Source organism: Gadus chalcogrammus, chromosome 16 (assembly GCF_026213295.1).
Source record: "Gadus chalcogrammus isolate NIFS_2021 chromosome 16, NIFS_Gcha_1.0, whole genome shotgun sequence".
In the NCBI taxonomy this organism is placed as follows: domain Eukaryota; kingdom Metazoa; phylum Chordata; class Actinopteri; order Gadiformes; family Gadidae; genus Gadus; species Gadus chalcogrammus.
This window is the reverse complement of record NC_079427.1, coordinates 1,678,932-1,702,526: the sequence shown is the minus strand read 5'-3', so window position 1 is coordinate 1,702,526 and position 23,595 is coordinate 1,678,932. Positions and strand designations below refer to the sequence as shown.

Genomic DNA, 23,595 nt, shown 5'->3' with positions numbered 1-23,595 from the left:
TCTCTAACAGACACAGTAGTGATCACTCTGCACTCTGCTTTACTCTCTAACACAGTGATCACTATGCACTCTGCTTTACTCTCCAACACAGTGATCACTCTGCACTCTGCTTTACTCTCTAACAGACAGTGATCACTATGCACTCTGCTTTACTCTCTAACAGACACAGTAGTGATCACTATGCACTCTGCTTTACTCTCCAACACAGTGATCACTCTGCACTCTGCTTTACTCTCTAACAGACAGTGATCACTCTGCACTCTGCTGCTCTCTAACAGACACGGTAGTGATCACTCTGCACTCTGCTTTACTCTGTAACACAGTGATCACTCTGCACTCTGCTTTACTCTCTAACAGACACGGTAGTGATCACTCTGCACTCTGCTTTACTCTCTAACAGACAGTGATCACTCTGCACTCTGCTTTACTCTCTAACAGACACAGTAGTGATCACTCTGCACTCTGCTTTACTCTCTAACAGACACAGTAGTGATCACTCTGCACTCTGCTGCTCTCTAACAGACACGGCAGTGATCACTCTGCACTCTGCTGCTCTCTAACAGACACGGTAGTGATCACTCTGCACTCTGCTGCTCTCTAACAGACACGGCAGTGATCACTCTGCACTCTGCTGCTCTCCAACAAACGTATGGATCAGGCTTCCCCACGGTGAGGGAGAAGAAATAACAAGACAGCGATGCGTAGAAGTATGCATCGTGCTTTCCTCCTATAGAATGTGTCGACGTGCGGCGCAGCCTTCCCCCCGTGATGCCATCCGAGACAAACCCCCTTTTCCGGTTTCTTCTAAGGAGAACGCAGCCGCTCAACCCTCCTGTCAGACGCTCCAATTTGCCCGCAGAAGCCTTTGAATTTCATTTCAACGGGGAGAACAAAAGAGCGAGGCAGGTTGCAGGACGCCTCTCCAAAATCCCACCGGGCGGCCGTTTGAATTGTGATTGGACGGCTGTATGTGAATAAAGATGAGATCTACTTCCCCGCGGGGTGAGTTACGACAGCAGGGAGACGAGGAGTGCTCCGTCAGCCGGCAGCCAGAGGAGGGAGAACTTGTTATACACGGAGATACAAATGGAGGAGGCGGGATGGAGGAGTGACAGCAGGATTTACTCTGCAGACCCTCTGGTGAGAGCCGTGGTCCGTTAACCCCCACCCTGGACGTTCAGGGGGAGAAAGAGCCTTCCAGGAGAGGGGGGCTTGGAGGACTCTCCCCCAGGGAAGGGGGTGGGATCCAGCAGACCGTGGCGATGTCTGGGGTCTGGGTCGGCCTGCGGGGGGGGGGTCGGCGACACCACCGAGAACCACAGGTGTGGCACTCTGAACTCCTTCCCTCTCAGAGGAGCTGAGCAGATGCTCCTAGCTAGGCATGTGCACGCTAACACACACGCACACACACACACACACGCACACACACTTCCACATACACATAAAGGCATGTACACCCACCGTCAGAATACACATACACACACACACACAGGCACACACACAAAGATACAGTCAAAACACACACGCACACAGCCAAGAACCACTGATGGTGTGGAGCCCGGTTCCATGGCGGAGACGTGGTTGGCAGCCCGGCTCCTAACCCCTCCGTCCACGCCCCCTCCGGGGCCCGGGGCCCAGGGCCAGGGGCCGCTGCGGTCAGACAGCCTGGCAGGAGCCGCGCTGGCCTCATTAGGCCGCTGACTACGCTGCCAAGTGGTTCCAGGCACGGCGCCGAGAGGGAATCAGGCAGCAGAGAGGCACCAGCTCACACTCAGCACCGGGGGGCGCCAGAGCTCAACTCAGAGACCTTTAAAGCAGGACAGCACCCCAGCAATGATTTAAAATGTTTTGCATGTATGTATGTATGCATGCATGTATGTATGCATGCATGTATGCATGTATGCATGTATGTATGTATGTATGTATGTATGTATGTCATTATGGCCCCCATTGCACTCCTGACCCGCCTTGGAAGGAGGGGTCTCCCACTCTGCGTGCCTTCTCAAGATTTCTTCCTCGCTAATGAAGGGAGTCTATTCTTGTCCTCTGGGGGGCCCGGGTCTGGGGGGGGTCATAAACAAACGGCCTGTTAAGCCCTTTGAGACTGTACCTGTGATTAAGGGCTAGACTAATAAAGTTGAACTGATTGAAGCCTGCTCCCCGCCTGAGCGTTCTGCTCAGCCGTGGGTGTCACCGCGGTGCCCCGTCTGGGAGCTGTCAGATCCTGACATGTTGTGTGATTACAACACAATCGTACAATCTGGCAGCGTTCGTTTTGGAGTTATTATTACAATTATTTGATTGCTCCCTTTATGCGTGCGTTCCTTTTTTTGTATTAGGCTGTATTAGGAGTATTTGCTGATTAGGAATGATGGGCTACGCGCCTCATTTAAAGAGCTGTGTCGATGCATGACTTTGTATGTGTTACTGGAACTCTGTGTACCAACAGTAACTGTACTAACAGTTCCCAACATCAACCATCTCATCGGTCGGCCCCAAAGGCTTTAGCCGGCTACAAGGACTCAGTGGTAGAAGTCCACAACAACTAGTATACCTGCCAAGGTGGGGTTTATCAGCCAACCAGGGAAACGGGAGAGTTTGGTCTACAAGCTGGTCTGTTTGTCTCCGGGAGCAGGTAGACATGGATTATGCACGCTCAAATCGTAAAGGATGCCAGAGTTAGGCCTGGGGGGCAGAGACGTCATGTATACCCGACGTCGTGTGTTATTTGCGTCGTCTATATTAAAGCCAACCTTTTCCCAAACGTCTTCCAAAGACAACGACGGCCGCAGGTCCAATCAGAAATGGCTCAGCGCGTCCGTGCGGACCTGCGAGCGGAGCTGTGTTCATTACTGTAGGTCAGGTGACATTCATCACGATCGCGCGCCTTCCCTCCCAACCACCACCGTAACACAACGCACAACACAAAGTCTTTGTGCGTCCTCCTCCCCGTAAATGCAATCGCTCCTAACTCCGTCGTATCCTCCACGTGACGACGTGAGTCTCGTCGCCTCAGCGCTGACAAGCGGATAATGAAAGCCACATTTCCACGGTCATGGTGGCGCAGGCGTGCTGCTGTCTGCAGGGGGGGGTTCGCCACCCACCCGGCAGCACAGTGTGAACGCCCTCGTCCCGAGGGCGTTCACACTGTGCTGCCGGGTGGGTGGCGAGCGGAGAGAGAGAGAGCAAAGAGCAGAGAGCAGAGCGAAGAGCCACGACTCTCCGGATAGCGAGCCCTTTCCGATGGCATCTCATCAGTTCCCTCCTCCTGGGTCACATCTACATTATGGCAATCTGCAGACGCTTTTATGCAAAGCGACTTACAAAACATCCGTGCACAGATTCACACACCGACGGCGGAGTCGACCATGCAGGGCGACAGCCAGCTGGTCTAGTGCCGTTAAAAGGCTGATCATGGTCCCACGGTCACGCAACGCAAGGGGGCTACGGACCCCTTACGCCCTTGCGGACACTCCTTGCGTCCGCCGCATGGGCCTGACGTGCTTTGCGGGGCACGTGGGACCGTAATCAGCCCTACAGGGTGAGGGTGTCTTGCTCAGGGACACCTCAACCCGCGCCAGAAGGAGCCGGGGATTGGACTAGCGACCTTCTTGTTACCGGCCAACCCGCTCTACCTCCTGAGCTACCGTCGCCCCTCGGGTTAAGTGTTGGTAGCCGTGCCAGAGGAGGATCTGAGTAAACCGTGGACCAACGGCTCCTCACGCACAAACAGAACCAGCCAATCAACGGCGGATCTGAGTCTGGACCGCGAGAGCCCGCCGTACGTCGGGAGGGATGGAAGGGAGGATCGGTGAACGGGAGCGGCTGATTCACTTACAGGAGGCACACAGTGAAGTATTGGACAGACGCTAATTGTTTTTAATTCAGGGAGATGCATCCTCTGCATTAGCGAGCCTTTGCTGATAGCATTAGATATCATTAGACCAGGAAGACATTTCTCCTCATTCAGATCCTCCTCAAGAACAGACAGTTAACCATGGTCGGTGCTAGCAGGCCTAGCTAGAGGCCATGTGCTATCAGGCCTAGCTAGAGGTATGTGCTATCAGGCCTAGCTAGTGGCTATGTGCTATCAGGCCTAGCTAGTGGCTATGTGCTATCAGGCCTAGCTAAGCCATTACGTCACCCCGGCCACGCCCACTGCATAGGCCACGCCCACTTGACGTCCTCTATCGGAGGACGTCAAGTGAAGAGGCCAGAGATCAATAGGTAGACGGCGGAGAGCCACCGGGCCTAAGCCCAGGGGCTTGAAGTAGATCACGGTATTTTCCTCTCCAAGCGTTAGATACAATTCCCTCCCTTAAGCTTCATAATTTACCATACCGAAACATGCCGACTTTATAACGAATGAAGTGAGTTAAAAGCAACCCGGGATTGGACTATTTTCTTTGAAGAATGCTGCAATAGCTATCAGGCCTAGCTAGTGGCTATGTGCTATCAGGCCTAGCTAGTGGCTATGGGCTCCCAGGCCTATCTCACAGTTCCCCTGGTGTACAGCAGGCATGTTGTGAGTTGAAGACTCCAACACGGAGACACAAACACCATGCTGTGTTGCGTGTGTGTGTGTGTGCCCTTGTCAATTTCCCTCTAAGAATGCTCCTTAAAATCCCCCTCTCTCCCTATCCGTGTTCTGTTCTCCTCCTCCTCCTCCTCCTCCTCCTCCCTGCAGATTCTCGCCGCTCGCTCTACAATCTCATTACAGCAACTTGCCCACACAACATGGAGACTCTCTCTCTCTCTCTCTCTCTCTCTCTCTCTCTCTCTCTCTCTCTCTCTCTCTCTCTCTCTCTCACCACTGTGCTCCTTGAAGTGATGGTCGGTTGAACATCGCATCTCGTCAATAATCTGATTGGTCAAGATCTCATTACAGGAAATCCCTTTTTAGGAATCGGGATGGAGCGGCATTCGTTTACACGCGCTCCATCCCTCACCCCCCCGTTCCCTCACCCCCTCCTCCACCTCCACTCCCTCACCTCCACCTCCCTCACCTCCACCTCCACTCCCTCACCTCCACCTCCACTCCCTCACCTCCACCCCCACCTCCCTCACCTCCACCTCCATCACCTCCACCTCCCTCACCTCCACCTCCATCACCTCCCTCACCTCCACCTCACCTCCACTCCCTCACCTCCACCTCCACCTCACCTCCCTCACCTCCACCTCCATCACCTCCACCTCCCTCACCTCCCTCACCTCCACCTCCCTCACCTCCACCTCCATCACCTCCACCTCCATCACCTCCCTCACCTCCACCTCCCTCACCTCCACCTCCATCACCTCCATCACCTCCACCTCCATCACCTCCCTCACCTCCACCTCCCTCACCTCCACCTCCATCACCTCCACCTCACCTCCACCTCCACCTCCCTCACCTCCACCTCACCTCCACCTCACCTCACCTCCACCTCACCTCACCTCACCTCCACCTCCCTCACCACCACCCCCACCTCACCTCCACCTCCCTCACCTCCACCTCCCTCACCTCCACCCTCACCTCCACCCCCACCTCACCTCCACCTCCCTCACCTCCACCTCCCTCACCTCCACCCTCACCTCCACCTCCCCCACCTCCACCTCACCTCCACCTCACCACCACCCCCACCTCACCTCCACCTCCATCACCTCCATCACCTCCACCTCCCTCACCTCCACCTCCCTCACCTCCACCTCCCTCACCTCCACCTCCCTCACCTCCATCACCTCCACCTCCCTCACCTCCACCACCCTCACCTCCACCACCCTCCACCTCCACCACCCTCACCTCCACCACCCTCACCTCCACCTCCCTCACCTCCACCTCCCTCACCACCACCCTCACCTCCACCTCCCTCACCACCACCTCCACCTCCACCTCCCTCACCTCCCCCTCTACCTCCCCTCCACAGCCTCCACCTCCACCTCAGCAGCAGGTGGAATGCGGCCTGCGGGTTGTGACACCACCTCAGGAGGAATGCTTCTACAACAGGACCAGCTGTTGGTTACCACGCTCCCTGGTCCTCCTCCCTGGTCCGACCAGAGTCCATTAGGTGATGAAATAAAGGCGCCGTAATCCAATGGAGACGAATCCATAAAGCCTGCCTTCTCTCACCAGTGAAGGAAATCTGCCCTGAACTGGTCCGGCGCGTGGGCGAACCCGCTCCCAACGGTCCTGCTGGTTCCATTTATCACTCCGAGCGGGGTGCTACATGCAGCTAGCTGATTACAGGTGGCCGGCTCTGTGTGTGTGTGTGTGTGTGTGTGTGTGTGTGTGTGTGTGTGTGTGTGTGTGTGTGTGTGTGTGTGTGTGTGTGTGTGTGTGTGTGTGTGTGTGTGTGTGTGTGTGTGTGTGAGAGACTGGAGGGGAGTGGGAGGGAGGAGGGAGGAGGAAATGTCACAGAGCTTCAATTGAGATCTAATGAGGATCACGGGCGGGCGTCTGAGACTGAATAACGAACAAGAGCGGAGGACGAGTCGGGCCTGAACCCTGAAGACCAGGTCCAACATCAGGGAGAACCTGGACCTTGAAGAAGAGCTGCGTGTTCCAATATCCATACTATCCGTAATTACTAGCCTAAGTTTGCTTACGTAGGGCGTTCCGATTCAGATCGGGCGAAAATAAGTGTACTGAAAGGACCCGGATGGTGCACTCAAAACGGTCAAATCGCGAAGTGTGGATCGCCATACACTTTTCGTACTCAACGGCAGCCATCTTAGCTACGTAGCGGAAGAGGGCGGAGCCAGGCTGAGCCAAAGTTAATCCATACCCTGCATTAAAGTTTGGGTATGGAATTCTCTTTTTTGGACATTTTTGCAAAATTACTTGAAATCCTTATCATAACCCACTTACAGCCACTGAGTTAGAAGTACTGACATGAACATTAAACAAGTCAATCATCTGTGGAACAGGCAGGGTTCGAAAAACTCCAGCCAATGATTTCCAGAACCACCGAGTGGCATTGGACAGTGAGTACGTCAATCAAACGGTCGTACTGCACTCCCCCTCCCCTGCTCCCCGCGTGTGACCCCTTCGGGCACAAACTCAAAGCTTGTGACCCGGGAGCAAGCTTCTGTTTGTTGTTGTCCTGCGGTAGCTACTGGAGCTAGCTAACTAGCTAATCCACATTTGGACCTAGCACTAGAAGACAACCCTAAACTTGCGCATCTGTGTTCGCGCTCGTGCATGATTTCGTGTCCATGTACTTGGGCGGAGTAGCAGCGTGGAAGGAGAGAGGGTAGGACCATTTGAGTTGTGTATTTTCAAAATCTGCTGGCGTCTGCTGGCGTTTCGCAAATCCCATACCCAACCTTTAATAGTCATTTTGTAGTTTTTATAGCTTTCATAGCTTTTTATAGCTGCTAGGCGTAAAGAGTTCACCGTTCAAAGCGGGGTGTTTATTGCGGGGGAGGAGCCGCGGCGGCAGTCGTGATCGTAATTTCCGGTTAGTGCACCACGGAGTACTCGATTTGGAACAACACTGACATCTGAAAATTAGCACACTTAGTGAGTGCGGATAGTGTACTACGTTTAAGTGTACTCATGGAAGTAGGGATATCGGAACACGGGACTGGTCCACCGCCAGGATTCATACCACACTTTCTACTCAAAGCGCGTTACAATACTGCCTCACGTTCACCCATTCACGCACACATTCACACACCGCAGGGGAGTCAGCCACGCAGGGCGACAGCCAGCTCAGGAGCAGTCAGGGTGAGGCGCCTCGCTCAGGGACAACTCGACACTCTCACGCTAGGAGGAGCCGGGGATCGAACCAGCAACCTTCCGGTGACCAGCCAACCCGCTGTACCTCCTGAGCCACATGCCGCCATTTCAAATGTTTTAACTGGAGGAACGTATGAATGGTACACAAAGTGAGGGATGATTCAGATGGCCGCCAGGCTGGACAGCAGACGTAGAGGAACCGACTGTTTGAACAGGAAATCAATACTAGAAATGGAGAGCCGACTCCGCACTACGCACGGGGAGGGGGGACGGGGAGGGGGGACAGGTAGAGACACCAGCGCTGGTTCATTATTCCGACATCGATGACTCGTCTAAAGCCGATGAACTGATCACGGAAGAGAGGCGACTGCCAGGCAGGTGGTTCACCCTCTCTCACTCCTAGAAGTGTGTTTGTGCTAGGGCTGAACGATTAATCAAATTCAAATCGAAATCGCGATGTGATAGAACGCAATATGCAAATCGCAAAGGCTGCGATTAAAATAAATAAATACAACTTTATATTTTTTCGTTTTTTTGTGGGTGATTTGTTACCGTTACTGAGATCAGTAAGATTTATATTTATTTTACAATTCAATAGATGTTATGTCATAATTATCTATTCATCTCAACACATCAGCCGGGCCTAAAGGAAAGAGCAGTTTACACGTTCACTGCTTCCAATGTCGTGTTGGTCATACAATAGAATGGCCTTTTTAGTGAATAATAAAGAACATAAGAAACCTAATATAATAAAATAATCGCATATTAATCGCAATCGTAATATTGGTCAAAATAATGGCAATTCGATTATCTCCCCAAACCATTCAGCCCTAGTTTGTGCAAAGCCAGACCAGGTGAGCTCTGCCGCTCTGTGTGAGATAACCCATTAACATCCCCGCTTGGATTCAAGTGTGGGAGCCTGCAGCTCGTTCTGAACCCACGTGTCTACACTGGGCCGACAGGGCCCACGGCGGCGTGGCGGATGAATGGTTCACTGCTGGGTAAACACTGATCCAGAAGCGGACACTGGATCTGTCGATCGCTGGCCGTGTTTGCAAAGACCGATGGGTCTTTGGGAGAATACCAGCTCGGTTACACTCAGTTTATGGCTTATTAAGTGCAATTAAGCAGAGAGTGTGCGTGTGTGTGCATAAATAACATTTGTGTGTTTGCGTGTGTGTGTGTTTGCACGTGTGTGTGTGTGTGTGTGTTTGCGCGTGTGTGTTTGCGGACGTGTGTGTTTGCACGTGTCTGTGTGTGCACGTGTGTGTGTGCACGTGTGTGTGTGTGTGTGTGTGTTTGATGTGTGTGTGTGTTTGCGGACGTGTGTGTTTGCACGTGTCTGTGTGTGCACGTGTGTGTGTGTGTGCACGTGTTTGTGTGTTTGGTGTGTCTGTTTGCACGTGTGTGTGTGTGTGTGGTTGTGTGCGCGTGTGTGCGTGCGTGCTTCCATGTGTGTCCCATGCATGCAGCATGGGACAACACAATAAATACTATTCATATAGTATTCCAGATTTAAGCACAAAGATCAATATTGATCCAGGGTGACGTGTGCGTGTGTTAATGTGAGCCCGGACCACTGGGGGGGGGGGGGGGTGGGCTGTCTCTAACCGACTCCTCCTTCAACACAGCCCCCCCCAGGACACCAAACGCAGAGGGAAACACCGATACAGATCAGAGCCCCCCAGCACGGGGGCCGGGGGGCAACAGGGGGCTTTGTGGGACCCGCCGCCCCTCGGTGGGGGGGGGGGGGGGGGGAACACGACAGAAGGGCTCACGAGAGGAAGAGGAGGAAGAGGAGGCATAGTGAGAGGGGAGCGGGAGGGCACAGTTAAAGGCACATGCAATCAATACCACACACACACACACACACACACACACACACACACACACACACACACACACACACACACACACACACACACACACACACACACACACACACACACACACACACACACACACACACACACTTTTATCTCAAGCCCTCCTATTAGTTAATGTGTCACTCTAACCCCACAAAGATAGTGACAGAATGCCCACACACACTAACGGACACACACAAACAGACACACACACACACGAACAGACACACACAAACAGACACACACACACACACACAAAATACCATTCTGAAAAGGTATAATATAATATAACAATGGCTGATTCCCAGAAGGAGGTAAAGGGACGGCGAGGCAGAGGTGTGAATCACAACAGATGAGACCTTCACTGGTCCCCCCGATTCAGTGGAGTTCTGCTCCCTCAAACGTCCACCCCCCCATATCGTTTACATTCAGGGCGTTCGGCAGACGCTTTGGTCCGAAGCAACTCTCAACGGCTCATGCACACATTCCCACAGCGACGGCGGAGTCCACGGAGTCCAACGCCAACCTCCTGGGGAGGTTCGGACGGAAAATCGACGCTCACACATCATCATCATCAACACCATCTTCATCACCAGCACCATCATCAACAACAACAAAAACAACATAATCGTCATCTTCACCACCAACAACACCATCATCGACAACGACAACATCATCATCGATTCCATCTGTCATCCAAGTCAGTCCTGGTTGGAGGGGGGTGGGGTGCGTTGGGGCGGGGGGTTGGGGAGTCACGGTACGTGGTAAAAGAACCAAACGAGTGTGAGTAGAACACGAGCGCAACATCTGTGGTGTTGATGCTGCTGTCCTATAGGCTAGGAGATCTCCATAATGTCCAATCAGAGCAGAGCCGGCTCTCTGAAACACGTTAGCATAACTCAACGCGGCTGCCAAGCGATGACACGCTGACACATGGGGCGCCGCACGCCCATGGCAGACCCGCGCGCTCGCCGGCTGGAGCCGGAGCTTCCACACAGCAGACTTCGCCCCGCCGTCCTGTCCACAATATTGACGGAATGGAGGAACAACGCGTGATTTTCGTTGGACGCCATCTTGTGAAGGCGACAATGTTTTCGTAGGATTTAGGACATTAACTATTCAGAGAAGGGCGAGGGGGGGAAAAATGGCAGATTATTAATTAGTCATGTGGATTATAATGAACAAGCAAAACTCATTCATTATTCATTTCTCTCTCAGCTGAGCAGTCGAATAAGCATTCCACCAGCCTCTTCAAAACCAGAGGACCACATTTTCTCTTATTATGGAGATGTTATCAACATCTTATTTGAAGATGCTTTTTTAGTTGAGTTAAACTACTTTGGTTGAGAGCGGCTTTGGTAAACAAGGATGTCTTCAGTTCCACTCTAGGGCAGAGTGTTTTTGTAATTTCCTCCATGTCTAACATATTTTTTAATAACGCAGGCAAATTTGAAAATAATTGCAACACACACACACACACACACACACACACACACACACACACACACACACACACACACACACACACACACACACACACACACACACACACACACACACACACACACACGCGTCCCCCCTTGGGCCAATTCATCGCTAGATTCCGAGGAGTCTCAGTTTGTTTGGCCTTGCTTTCTCGTCAACTTAATCGCCACTTACACAGCTCTGACAATGGCGCCATTCCCCCCCCCCCAGACGTGATATAATAGCCTATCACAAACACCAATACTCCGCATTCGCACACATTAATTTTGCAAATCATAAACAGTTATTGAGTATTATGATAGCGTCAGTCCCCGGTCTGATTATTAAACCTATAAACCAACCCATGAATACTGGTTGATTTATTTATGATGTGACACGAGGCAGCATGTTGATGTCAGGGCTAGTTGGACGTCAATGCGAGGCTTTAGTCTGGTTAGTCTGGAACAAGCTTAACAATCCAGAATATATGATCCCAGCCTCATACACAGACCAACCGGGGGCCTCTTGGAGGTCTGGGGACTCTGGGGGTCTCCGATCGGGGTCTGATGCCCACCAGTTGAGCACAGTAGGCTTCATCACACATTTGACCCTCCAACTATGACCATTTCTTGATGGATAATTACGTTATTTTCTGCCTGAATAACCATTCAAGATGCAACTAGTAGGGAGACGCGCACTAACGGATGTAGCCTACACGCCCATGAAGGAAGACCGGCACAATTACATGAATAAAATAAAGATAATTAAGGGCAAAACTGTATACATTACGTCCCTTGTTTTTCACGTTGGCTTAATAAAGATCTAGACATGTTTGGCTCCGTGTGGTAAGAACATTCGACGCTCTTTAACCTGTCACTCAACCTACCACTGGGGCTGGGGTTAAATGATCAGAAGCACACGATCTGATGGACTGATGGGGTTTAATGATCAGAAGCACACGATCTGATGTACTGAACAGGAGGAAGTTATCCCACAGAGTTCAGCGTTTGCAGGCCTACTTCAATACATGTAGTGTGGGAGACACAACTGTTGCGCTCTCCACTTCGCTACAACAACTGCGACCACAGCCTGCATGCGTTTGGAGAACATGAATCTGCTCCCTCCAGTGGAAACAACCAATCTAGAGCAATGCATATGTACAATAACAAGCAGTCACTTACGTGCCGAAGTTCTAGCATTCGGTCCTTCATGGTCGCCTCCGGTGCCGACGCTCTTCTGGACAGTTTCCGCGTTGCTCTCCACCGCGCTCGGAGTCTTGGTTGTTTTTTGCGGTTCCAGGCGCGCTGTCCGTTAAAGTCGCGTCCGACCGGGTGCGTGAGCGTCTTCTACCGGCGAGCAGCCGTCTGTCTACCCGTACGTCTGACTGATGGGGCGGTGACACCACTTACGCCCCGGTGACGCGGATAAAAGGTGAGGCGAGGCCATTTACTGTTAACCCATTGGATACCCCGGTTTCCTTCCTAATCATCGGTAATTGGCCTCATCAATATCTTCAGTAGAGTTTGTCCACTTGGATCGCTCCTTTTGTCCTATATACGCCTCAAAAGGTTGACCGAATGGCTGGCTTCAGTGGCGTGGAGGTTGGTTGTGTATATCGATTTAAAACGTTAGGCGATAACGCCCAGTAGGAGTGGAACGAAGACTCAGATTGGAGCACGATTTACGTCTGGCGCTACAACGACATCTGGAGGCCACTTGCGCTATCGCTTCATATTTAAACAGTCACATAATAATGAAACCAAAGATCCCATCGAAATAATTGAATATCGCAATGATGAAAACAAAAGTTTTTAATACAATTTGTATGCAGGAGATGGGGATAACTTCTCCCTTTAAAACAGAAAACAGACATCAATCAAGTCAAATAAAGCTCAATTACATGTTTGAATGCGCCGCTCCAGAATTGTACATCTAAAATGTTATTTTATTTTGTATTCCACACAACATTGGCTAAGCACCTTTCGGTCGTGTGGTTGTGCGGTCAATGTGTCGATCCATAAACAAGATTGATGTTGACCGAGTTCGCACCACACACCTCCCCCAGTTTGTCCGACCTGCGTCGGACTGTGTTTCCAGACGGGACGATGGGTCCGCCTCCTTCAGCCCTAGAAGCGTGGTCTCCTCTGCCGCGCCGTGTACTTGGTGTCGGCCCTGACCTCTCTGTAGACAGGGGAGCAAGGAAGGACATCTCTTGAGTGGGCACAGGTTTCAGCCTCTCAGACTCTGACGTCGTAGTAAGACTCCTGGAACCACTCTGCTTTATGAGGCTGTGGTGACACTGGTTCTGCTTTGGGGGCTGCTACTCTGCAATATTCCAACGTCAGGTAGGAAAGAAAGGTTGCTCCATGTTTCACTACATAGTGGTATTTGCTAAAAGACAAAACATAGGACACGGATCGATAGGAGGACAACATTTAGTACAAATTACGCAGAAGAACAGCCTACAGGACAGGACTTATGGAGATGCCGGGGTTTTGAAGGCCTGTCTCCTCCCCCCCCCAAAATCCACCTACTGCCCCCCCCTTTCCCCCCCACCTACCGGCCCTGTCTCCTGCGCCGCTCCTTCTTGTCCAGGATCCAGTCCTTGCCTTTCTTCAGAGACCGCCCCTTCAGGTTCTTGAAGCGCGTTCTTCAGAGTGAAGCGAAAGGGAAACATTAACATTAACATTCATTGAAGCCGTTTCAGAACCCACCCGTGTGTGTATGTCGTGTGTGTATGTCGTGTGTGTATGTCGTGTGTGTAGGTCGTGTGTGTATGTCGTTGACTGAGTTGGCTCAGGGCCATGTCACACCGGAAGAACACAGCTGTAAGTAAATGGCAAATGGACTGCATTTATTCAGCGCTTTTCTAGCCAGGCCTCATCTCAATCTACATTGAGATGAGGTCGGGGAACCACACATTCGTTTTCTCGTATTTCAGGCGTGGTTTACGATTGCCCGGAGCCGTTTATTTGGCGCTACGAATGTCTATCATACGAGTCTGTACGTAGCTCATAGCCAATCAAAGCCTGTTGGTAGCAGGGCAGAGACGTCCTTCTTGGTAATGAAAGAGTTTAATGCCGAAAGTTGCTCTTTTTTCAAAACAAACTTGTGTTAGAACACTTAGAACTTAGAACCCTATCTAAGGCTGCATCGGAAGGTAACGCGTCTGCTGCCATTGTGGATCCGTAAACTACAAGCTTCGGTGTGTCGCATAGATTTCGTCATCGTCATCGTCTTGCCATCCCTCCGCGTTCTGTGATTGGTTCCCTATCTCAAGCGAAAATCTGATCCATGGAATCAAGGCTGCCTCGCAGCGTGAAATGAAAACGCGCGCAAGGCAGCATGGGTATAGCCAGGCTAGCGCTTATCTAACCAGTGGCCGATCAAAGCTCTTTACAATATAACCTAACATTCACCCATTCATGCACTCATTCCCACACCGACGGCGGAGTCAGCCACGCAGGGCGACAGCCAGCTGGTCAGGAGCAGTCAGGGTGAGGCGTCTCGCTCAGGGACACCTCGACACTCCGCTAGGAGGAGCCGGGGATCGAACCAGCAACCTTCAGGTTACCAGTCAACCCGCTCTACCTCCTGAGCCACAAGCCGCCTGTTGTGAGTATGTTGTTGACTGGGTTGGCTCAGGGCATTCTGACCTCAGCAACACACAGCTGTAAGCGTGTATGTTGCGTGTTTGTTGCGTGTATGTTGTTGACTGAGTTGGCTCAGGGACGTCTGTCCCCAGAAGAACCGAGCTGTAAAACATGTTGAAGGGAGGAAAATCTGCCAGGCTGAGTTTTGAGCCAGACAGGACGACGCCCCTTCAGTTATTCTGGGTCTTAGACCTCCTCGAGGGCAGGGCCGGACCCAACCCGCTCTCACTGGAGGCCGAGAACGGAGTATAAAACAAGGCGTTCATCATAGAGAGTCATGTGATACGAGCCAAACGCCGTCCGTACCTCTGTCCTGAAAACTGGACCTGGTCCGGAACATTCCTGTCGGATGCTTCTCCTCCAAGTCCCTGGAACACATTCAGAAAGCAAAGTGAGGACAACGGAGAAGACCGGAAAACCTCTCCGACATCTGCCCCCGGCGCTCCGAGATGCTTACCTTGGGAAGGACTCCCGAAGCTCCGGCGAAGAGACACAGGAAGAACCTGAGGACACAAAGGGAACGTGAAGTAAAGCCATTAGGGACGTGCTCCTCGCTGGGTCATGCTAGCTGTATTAAATACTGCACAGGTACTTGGGAAGACCCAAACTGACTTCTTGGCCTTGCTGCTGTTGGGGTAGTCCACCACCATGCCGCCGCTGAAGCCCGCCCTCATGGCCTGCGACGTGATAAGCTCCAGCTGGGGAGAAGGTCAGACCTCAGGTCAGCATGAGCCACAGAACCATGGGGGCAAAAGGTCTGTCAATATATTACAGACACATCGACCCAAACTACGTGAACACACACACGCACACACACACACACGATCAGTTAATGATCCGCAAAACAGTGGCAAGATGTTTTATACATTTTCTGATAATATGTGCAATCATTCAGATGCATCCAGACACACAAACGCACACACACACACACACCTGTTCAGAGTTCTCTGGGTAGAGCTGGAAGACTGCTCGCCCCCCCCTAGACTGAAAGATAAATAAAGGATGACATCATTTGTTACCACAATAACAACAGATTCAGAATGAAGCCAGGTCCATGTCTGTGCTGTCCATCACGACCGTTCCAGGCCTCCAACGAGGACGTGGACCCACCAGAGAGGAGTAGAGGGAGCTGAAGAACACGTGGAGCCTCCGGGGCGGACTGTGGGACTTTTTGTCTGCATTGCAGAGCCACTGTAGAGCTGAAATACTACGACACAGAGAAACAGACGGGTTAGAGGTTAGAGCCACTGTAGAGCTGAAATACTACGACACAGAGAAACAGACGGGTTAGAGGTTAGAGCCACTGTAGAGCTGAAATACTACGACACAGAGAAACAGACGGGTTAGAGGTTAGAGCCACTGTAGAGCTGAAATACTACGACACAGAGAAACAGACGGGTTAGAGGTCAGAGCCACTGTAGAGCTGAAATACTACGACACAGAGAAACAGACGGGTTAGAGGTTAGAGCCACGGTAGAGCTGAAATACTACGACACAGAGAAACAGACGGGTTAGAGGTTAGAGCCACTGTAGAGCTGAAATACTACGACACAGAGAAACAGACGGGTTAGAGGTTAGAGCCACTGTAGAGCTGAAATACTACGACACAGAGAAACAGACGGGTTAGAGGTCAGAGCCACTGTAGAGCTGAAATACTACGACACAGAGAAACAGACGGGTTAGAGGTTAGAGCCACTGTAGAGCTGAAATACTACGACACAGAGAAACAGGGAATGAAAAAGGGACTAAAGATCCCTTATTATGCTTTTTTTTCATATAGGGGTACTACTAGAATAGGGGTACATGCCATAGGCTTACATGTTATATGTTGAAAATACCCCTTATCATTCTCACACTGTTCATTTCCGCAAAACCAATTTCAACATCTTTCAAAAACGTTCATGTCGCTTTAAGCCCCCCCCCCCCCCCCCCCCCTCCAGCAGCCCAGTCTGCTCTGATTGGTCAGCACGCCCACTCTGTTACGATTAGTCGAACGCTTTGTTGTGTGTCGGCAAATTCACCCCCCCGAGACGTTGTAAACGTTGCGGGTAGCCGGAAGGCAGGACTTTGCACCTCAGCCCCGCCCACACAGTAGATTTTTCGCAAACGAGCCGTGGCCACAGTGGGCGCGAACACTCCCTCTGGCTCGGACTCAGACCATGTATACATAGGTCATATAGCCGTGTAATGCAAAAAGGGAAGAGTCGGAAAAAGCATGCTATCACCCCTTTATTGGCGTGACGATGAGGACCATGAAGGTAACTCTAGCCCCACTCTGACGGTGGGGAGCCTGTACCTGATGCAGCCGTCGAAGGTGCCGGCTTTGAAGGGCATGCCCTGTCCCATGTCCCCCAGGACCAGGTCCCCCTCCACCTCCCGGTCCAGGGCCACATCTGCAGGACACAAGACAGTCAGTACCGAGACCCCCACTCTGAGGCAGGCTGCCCCCCCCACTGAGCCTCCCCCACTGGCAGGCTGCCCAACAAGCTTAGTGCGTTTACATTTGATGTCAGTACAGCCAGCTAAACCAATATACTACAGCACACAAATTGGTAAATAGCAGGTAAAATAATTCCTTTGATGATATTTTCTGTACCTACTTCCTTGGTTAGTAATGTCTGAACATTGATATTGTTATTATTAGATATTTGTAGTATATGTATGTTGATTAACACACTAATGCATCTAACTGGTACACAAATGTCAGCGTTGACAGAAATGTGAAGTGGGCCCAGATGAAGGGAACGTGAACGCAGCGGCGTGGAGCTGAACTGACCCAGCATGGCGGTGCTGATGTCCACTCCCACCCACACGTGCCCCTCTTCTGACAGGAAGTCTCCACTCAGCCCCGAGCCGCACCTGGAGAGGGGGGGGGGACCGGGACGACCCGTGAGATCCTCAACTTCACGTACGCTCGCACCGTATGTGTACGCAATTCAAAGATCATAAAACACTGATCAATGTCTGAAATTACAATTCTCCCACCTCTCAGCTATAATGTATTATATATCCGGTATTCATTGACTAATAGAATTTATTCATTATAGTTTTAAAATATGGAATAAAGAACTTGTTGCCCATTTTAAATCAATTGATTATTTCCATGTGAATGGTTGTTTATCGTAAACATATGAAGGTAGTCGATGGTCAAACCCCCTCCGGGTGAGTGTGTTCCTTACCCGACGTCCAGCAGAAAGCAGGGCTGTCCTTCTGGAAGGTTTAACAGCTCTACGGCGCGCTCGGACATCTGGCTCTGGATCTCCATCATTCTGGAGCTGGGATCCACCGAGAGAACAAAGACTTTAACAATAATTTCACCTCAAACCTTAGAGAGAAAACGAGGACGAACAATAATATCACCTCAATACTTATAGAGCAGGCCAGGACTTTAATAATAATATCACCTTAATCCTTCTAGAGCCAACCAGGTCTTTAACAATAATATCACCTTAAACATTCTGGAGAGGACTATAACAAAAATATCACCTCAATCCTTCTGTAGCAGACCCAGACTTTAACAATATATCACCTCAAACCGTATAGAGCAGATCAGGACTATAAGTATAATACCACGTAGGATATATTTGCTTTGTCACGTCAGCTGCTGACTTAATTAAGCATTTCAAAACAGGGTTCATTTCATCATCTATAAAGCAGCAGCATCAGTCCTTACTTCTGGGAGTACTTCTTGGCCTCTTCTTGGTTGTAGAACTGCAGACGCGTCAACCAAAGGAGATCACACATATCATCACACATATCAATGAAGGTCTAACCCTACATTCAGATGTAGAACCAAAGCTTTCGGATACACATTAATACACGGTTTTAATAATAGTCTGTAATGAAATGCACTGACGTTAATCAAAAGGACATTTCTCATGTGTTACGAACCATCTCTGGAGGAGCCATGTGCTCCGGCCTGCGACCGCTGGCCATTCTCGTAGGTGTGTAGGACAACGACTGTGATGAAGAGTACAGAAGGTATAAATTAAACCACTAACTAATGTTGTGGTCCCGTCTCTACACGTGAAAATATCTGACGTCATAGGAGACTGCCGGACGTGACGTCAGGACATGCGCCCTGTGAGTGTAAAGTTGCCAGATTCCCCGGTCATTCTGGCAACCCCGGCTGCAGCCGGGGTTCAATCTGGCAACACAGGTCCCCTTTGCAGCTGTAACATAATGGTCATACTGGGAGGAGAACAAGGACCTTAGTGGTATGTTCTCGTATAAACTAAAGCACACTTACTAAAAAAAACAGATGAGCGATCAAGCAACACTTTCGTTTGTTGTTTACTCCGTCTCCGCGCTTCGTTATGATTGGTCGTCTTCGATAACTACTTCCCGATCACATGGACCCTGATTGGTTTGCGGCGGACGTACCGGATACCTGACCTGTGCATCCGTGTTATTTCCTCCGGCCCCTTCGGCGCCGGTAACATGGCAGAGGTCAGTCAGAGACTGAGCACCGGCGCCCACGGGTTGTCCGCACTGCTGCGGACCCGGGGTCGACCCGTCCTCCCGGTCCGAGCAGCGGCTCGGTCCCCCGGCTGGGATCCCGCCGGAGCTGGAAGTCCCGGAGGTCCTGGACGAGGAGCCCCCCGTGGAGGTCCGGTAGGAGCCGCGGAGTCCGCTGAAGGTCTGTGCGAAGATAAGCCGGGTTCAAATATCAAAACAACCGCAGACAGGCGCTCAAAGACTCGAAAACGTTACGTAATTAAAAATGCTACTGAAAACCGGGCATGGTGGAGTTTGATACCGCCGGGTCCCGATGTATACCCGTTTGTCGAACTGATCCAAGACTGGCACGTGCATAAAACAGCGTTACACGGTTCCCCAGGTGTTCAGTCGGGGGTCCGGGTGGGTCTGCTGCCTGGTAGGATGACCTGCTGGAGCAGTAAAGCAGATGTCGTGGCCGTTCCTGTCCTTCACGAAACTTTTACCTCAGCCCAGCTCCTCAGAGAGTTCAGCACGCTCAGCACAGGCCTCTCAGCAGGCCACCCTCTTGGACCTCCACCCCGTCCCCTCCCCCTCCTGGAGCTCCGGGCCCCCGCAAGAGGCTACAGCGGCCGCCCCACGAAGGAGACGGGGCCCCTTTACCGGAGCAGGACGGCCTACTACGACCTCCTCAAGGTGTCGCCGCACGCCACCCAGTCCCAGATCAAGACGGCCTACTACCGGCAGTCCTTCCTCCTCCACCCCGACAAAAACCAGGGCGACCAGGAGGCGGGCCGCCGCTTCTCGGAGGTCAGCGAGGCGTACGGCGTGCTGGGGAACCTCGCCCTGCGCCGGAAGTACGACAGCGGCGTCCTGGCCGCGGCCGACCTCAACGGCGCCGCGAGGCCCTCGTCCAGGGAGGCCCCCAGCCGGCGGCCGGGGCCCCACCACCACCAGCAGCACCAGCAGCAGCAGCAGCAGTTCTCGCGGGTCGGGGGCCGGCCCATGTTTGACTTCGACGCGTTCTACCGGGCGCACTACGGCGAGCAGCTGGAGCGCGAGCAGCGGGCGCGGGCGAGGAGGGAGTGGCTGGAGGAGCAGCGGAGGCGGAGCCGGGAGAAGTGGAGGCGGAGTAAGGTGATGGAGCTCACGGTGGGGTTCCTGCTGGCCGTCGGGGGGCTGATCCTGATCAACACCCGCTGAGGACCCCGGGGTGTGGGGGGAGGAGGGGCGGGGCTTCAGAGAGGACCGGCGGGGCTCCAGAGAGGACCGGCGGGGCTCCAGAGAGGACCGGCGGGGCTCCAGAGAGGACCGGCGGGGCTCCAGAGAGGACCGGCGGGGCTCCAGAGAGGACCGGCGGGGCTCCAGAGAGGACCGGCGGTTTTGATTGGTTGCTGATGTCGCACAACGCCAGATGATTAAAGCTATTTATTGTTGAGGTACCCCGTGGAAGTGGTTTGTGTCGAGGCGTTTGGACGTTGAAGACGGACGCTGTCGGACGCTCTGACCTCACTGGAGTCGCTGGGAGCGAAACACTGACATCAACAGGAGGAACTGGTTGACATCCACCTGCTGAATACAGACTGTACTGTGTACTGGTTGGTCCTGTTGGTGGTCCTATTAGTTCACCGTTCTCTCAGGAAGGAATTTATTAAACAAAGAATCCCCAATGAAATCGAGTTAAAGTAGGGTTTTTGTAATGTAATATGCTATAATGAGATGAGTTTATTCAAGTTAACATTATTTATTCCACAAACGCATAAAATACATGAAAAGAAAGGACTTGCTGTCCTCCTTAAAAAAGAAAAGGTACACATGATTAACGCAGTATTGCAATTATTATGCAATACTTATATTTCAACACTTTTAAACAAGATCTAACTGTTTAATATTGTCAAATAGCTGATGGGAGAAAACCGATTAACTTCAACTACCATAAGGGAAGCAGGTCTAACCAGTTGACAGAGGCACCAGTTTGACACTGGTATTGTGGTGGATAATGGGAAGTAATTGCTAAAGGATGAAATATAAAAAATGAATAATGTGCTTCATTCTTAATGATTGTTCCTTTCAGTTCCAACTAGTGGCCTGTAGGGGGCATTGGCAGCCATTAGAACGATGAGCTCCCTCTCAGAGGTATCATTAAGTGGTGGTGTAGCACGGATATTGGGTCTGTTCTCCTTCAGTCTACCGACATAACAGTGGCTAGCTGCATAACCAGACTGACACCGCCCTGAACAGTAATACTGACCTACTGTATAGTTGATTGAGTGGTGCCCCTGCTGTTAATCAGCACAGATCCAATGTCCTTAAAGTTGCATATGCACACACACAAACATAATATATCAGTGGATCAGAAGACAGACAAAGGCACATCTGTTGGATTAAAAATAAACCACCAAGCCAAATGCTCATGAATCGAGCCCTTTTGGTTTCAGTTTTATTTTCTCTGTAACACTAAGGTTCTCCACAAGAGAACTTTCTCTCGAGTTTTGTTAAACTCTGGATTAAAAATAAACCACCAAGCCAAATTCTCATGAATCGAGCCCTTTTGGTTTCAGTTTCATTTTCTCTGTAACACTAAGGTTCTCCACAATTTCTTATAGGGATAAATAGTAAGGCATAATAATGTTCGATATCACAAGAAGTCATGCAACAATATGCCGAGTATTTAACAAGGAACTCCAAATTGTAATTAACAAAATATACACACACATTTTGCTACAGTTCGATCACGTTTTATTCACAGAAATATAAAGTAGAATGTCAAGTACATCACTTTGTACAAAACTGCACAGACTTTTCAAAACTCAGCCAAACAACAGAAATCAGCTCTAGTGTTAGGAAAAGAAAATTACCATCTTCTCTAGTGACCAACCGAGGAGATTTCTTCACGGAGAATCAAATTGTACATAAATAAAACTAGATTGGAAAAAGTCTTTTAAAACTGTCGAGAAATAAATACTTCAAAAAATAGGATTTAAATTGGCACATATAGCTGTCTCTGCAGCTCCCGGTGAGTCTGACAGGACTGAAGACTTCCATCCCCTAAACGGGAACTACGTGACCCTGGTCGAAAAGACAGAAGCATCTCCATGGTGCGGTCGTTCCAACTCATGTGCTCTTTGTTTTAAAGCGGGTATATATATATATAATATATATATATATATATATATACACACCTGCCTGTAACCAGCAACATTTGTAAATTCACTTGTGCAAGTTTAGCCTATCCAAAACAAAAAATGATGTGGAAAGCATGTACCTCTATTCCATCTATACCTACATTAAGCCAAGGTGCACTGCTTCTGTGACGGCTGTATCGCGGGAAGGGGTGGATGTGGATGGGGGTGGGGGGGGGGGGGGTTCAAATGCTTTACAAAGGTGCAAAAGTGAGTTTATTTTTCCATTGCATAAAAGTCCTGGACCCAGAGAGTCAGGTGAAGGTGTTTTTTCAAACTAAAACAAAAGGACTCCTCAATAGAGATCCACGGATCTTTCCAGCACGGCCCTATTGTTACTGTACTGTGGCCCCTCAGCAGACCCACTCCGGGGGTCCCCGCTCTGAGTCCGTCCATCTCCCCGCCTTCTGCTGGGTGAGGTGCACCGGAGCTCTCAAGGCCTCCCTTCTAGACACACAGGCCGTGACCCCAGATTGGCCCAGATTTCCCGTCCAATCTGGCAACCCTGGGGGGGTCTCTCGGCTGCTCATCCCACCGGAGGGGGGGCCGACCCTGCCTGGGACGGGGGGACGCTTCAGGAGCACGTCCATCAGTAACCAGTCCGGTTCTTAGTCAACCCCCCCCACACTGGTTTTGTACCCGGGAGTGGATCCCCTTCTGCCCTGAGGCTGGGTCCGGACCTCGGAGCTCCACTCTGCTCATGGAGGGAAACCATCTTGAGTCTCTTAATGCTTCCATGATCACGACGAGAGGCTCTGCCCGATGGACGCTCCGCGGCGCTGACGGGTTCTTCATGAATGAGACGGTTTGAGAGACGCTGGTTCTCCGGACTGTGATGCAGAAGCTGATTCATATTTAACCGACCGGCCTGATTGATACCTTCTCAGTTCTGCACCATGGTGGTGTGAGCGCTCTGCGTATTCAGATGTTACGCTACAATTAATCAGCATCGTCATCACCCACCGTGTTACTCTGCGTGGCAGTGTGGCCCCCCCTTGTTGAAGGTGACGGATTAAACCACCAGGTGCGAGTAGGATGAGCTGTTAGGTCGTTGACGGATAGACGAGCAACGTTTGCTACGGTCCACTGGGTAGGCTGGTAGACGGATCCATCGTCCAGCGGCTTGCAGTGGCTGACCACACTCCCACCTGGTGCTATGATGTGTCCCCATCAGCCCCACTGGATCCAGGCTCCTCTGAGGACCCTCTCGGCACCGCGGGGAGGGGGGCCAGCTGGGGCGGGAGGACCACGCCGTCGGGCCCGGTGTTGACGTGACC

General features: G+C 51.3%; 3 protein-coding genes across 3 annotated transcripts in view; 1 reads left to right on the top strand and 2 right to left on the bottom strand.

Annotated features, from left to right (window-relative positions):
- The window catches only part of LOC130406720 (syntaxin-1A-like), a 31,219-nt gene extending 18,962 nt beyond the window's left edge, over positions 1-12,257 (bottom strand). The window contains exons 1-3 of the mRNA XM_056612407.1: positions 12,228-12,257; positions 11,562-11,609; positions 1,169-1,283 (exon numbers count right to left, since the gene is read on the bottom strand). Coding sequence (XP_056468382.1) covers positions 1,169-1,283; positions 11,562-11,609; positions 12,228-12,257 — 193 coding nt within the window. The remainder of the gene's footprint in view (positions 1-1,168; positions 1,284-11,561; positions 11,610-12,227) is intronic.
- Positions 12,258-12,823: 566 nt separating this feature from the next.
- bud23 (BUD23 rRNA methyltransferase and ribosome maturation factor) lies at positions 12,824-18,773 on the bottom strand. The gene is made up of 12 exons (XM_056612436.1): positions 18,591-18,773; positions 18,373-18,410; positions 17,879-17,974; positions 17,476-17,558; positions 16,996-17,092; positions 15,810-15,906; positions 15,633-15,683; positions 15,312-15,397; positions 15,157-15,202; positions 15,006-15,067; positions 13,607-13,696; positions 12,824-13,227 (listed from the first exon to the last, which is right to left on the bottom strand). The coding sequence occupies exons 1-12, from the start codon at positions 18,633-18,635 to the stop codon at positions 13,173-13,175; spliced, it is 846 nt and encodes a 281-aa protein (XP_056468411.1). The 5' UTR covers positions 18,636-18,773; the 3' UTR covers positions 12,824-13,172.
- On the top strand, positions 18,755-22,279 carry dnajc30b (DnaJ (Hsp40) homolog, subfamily C, member 30b). Its single transcript, XM_056612432.1, has one exon. It carries the CDS (start codon positions 19,140-19,142, stop codon positions 20,337-20,339), a length of 1,200 nt encoding a protein of 399 aa, XP_056468407.1. The 5' UTR covers positions 18,755-19,139; the 3' UTR covers positions 20,340-22,279.
- Positions 22,280-23,595: the final 1,316 nt, after the last annotated feature.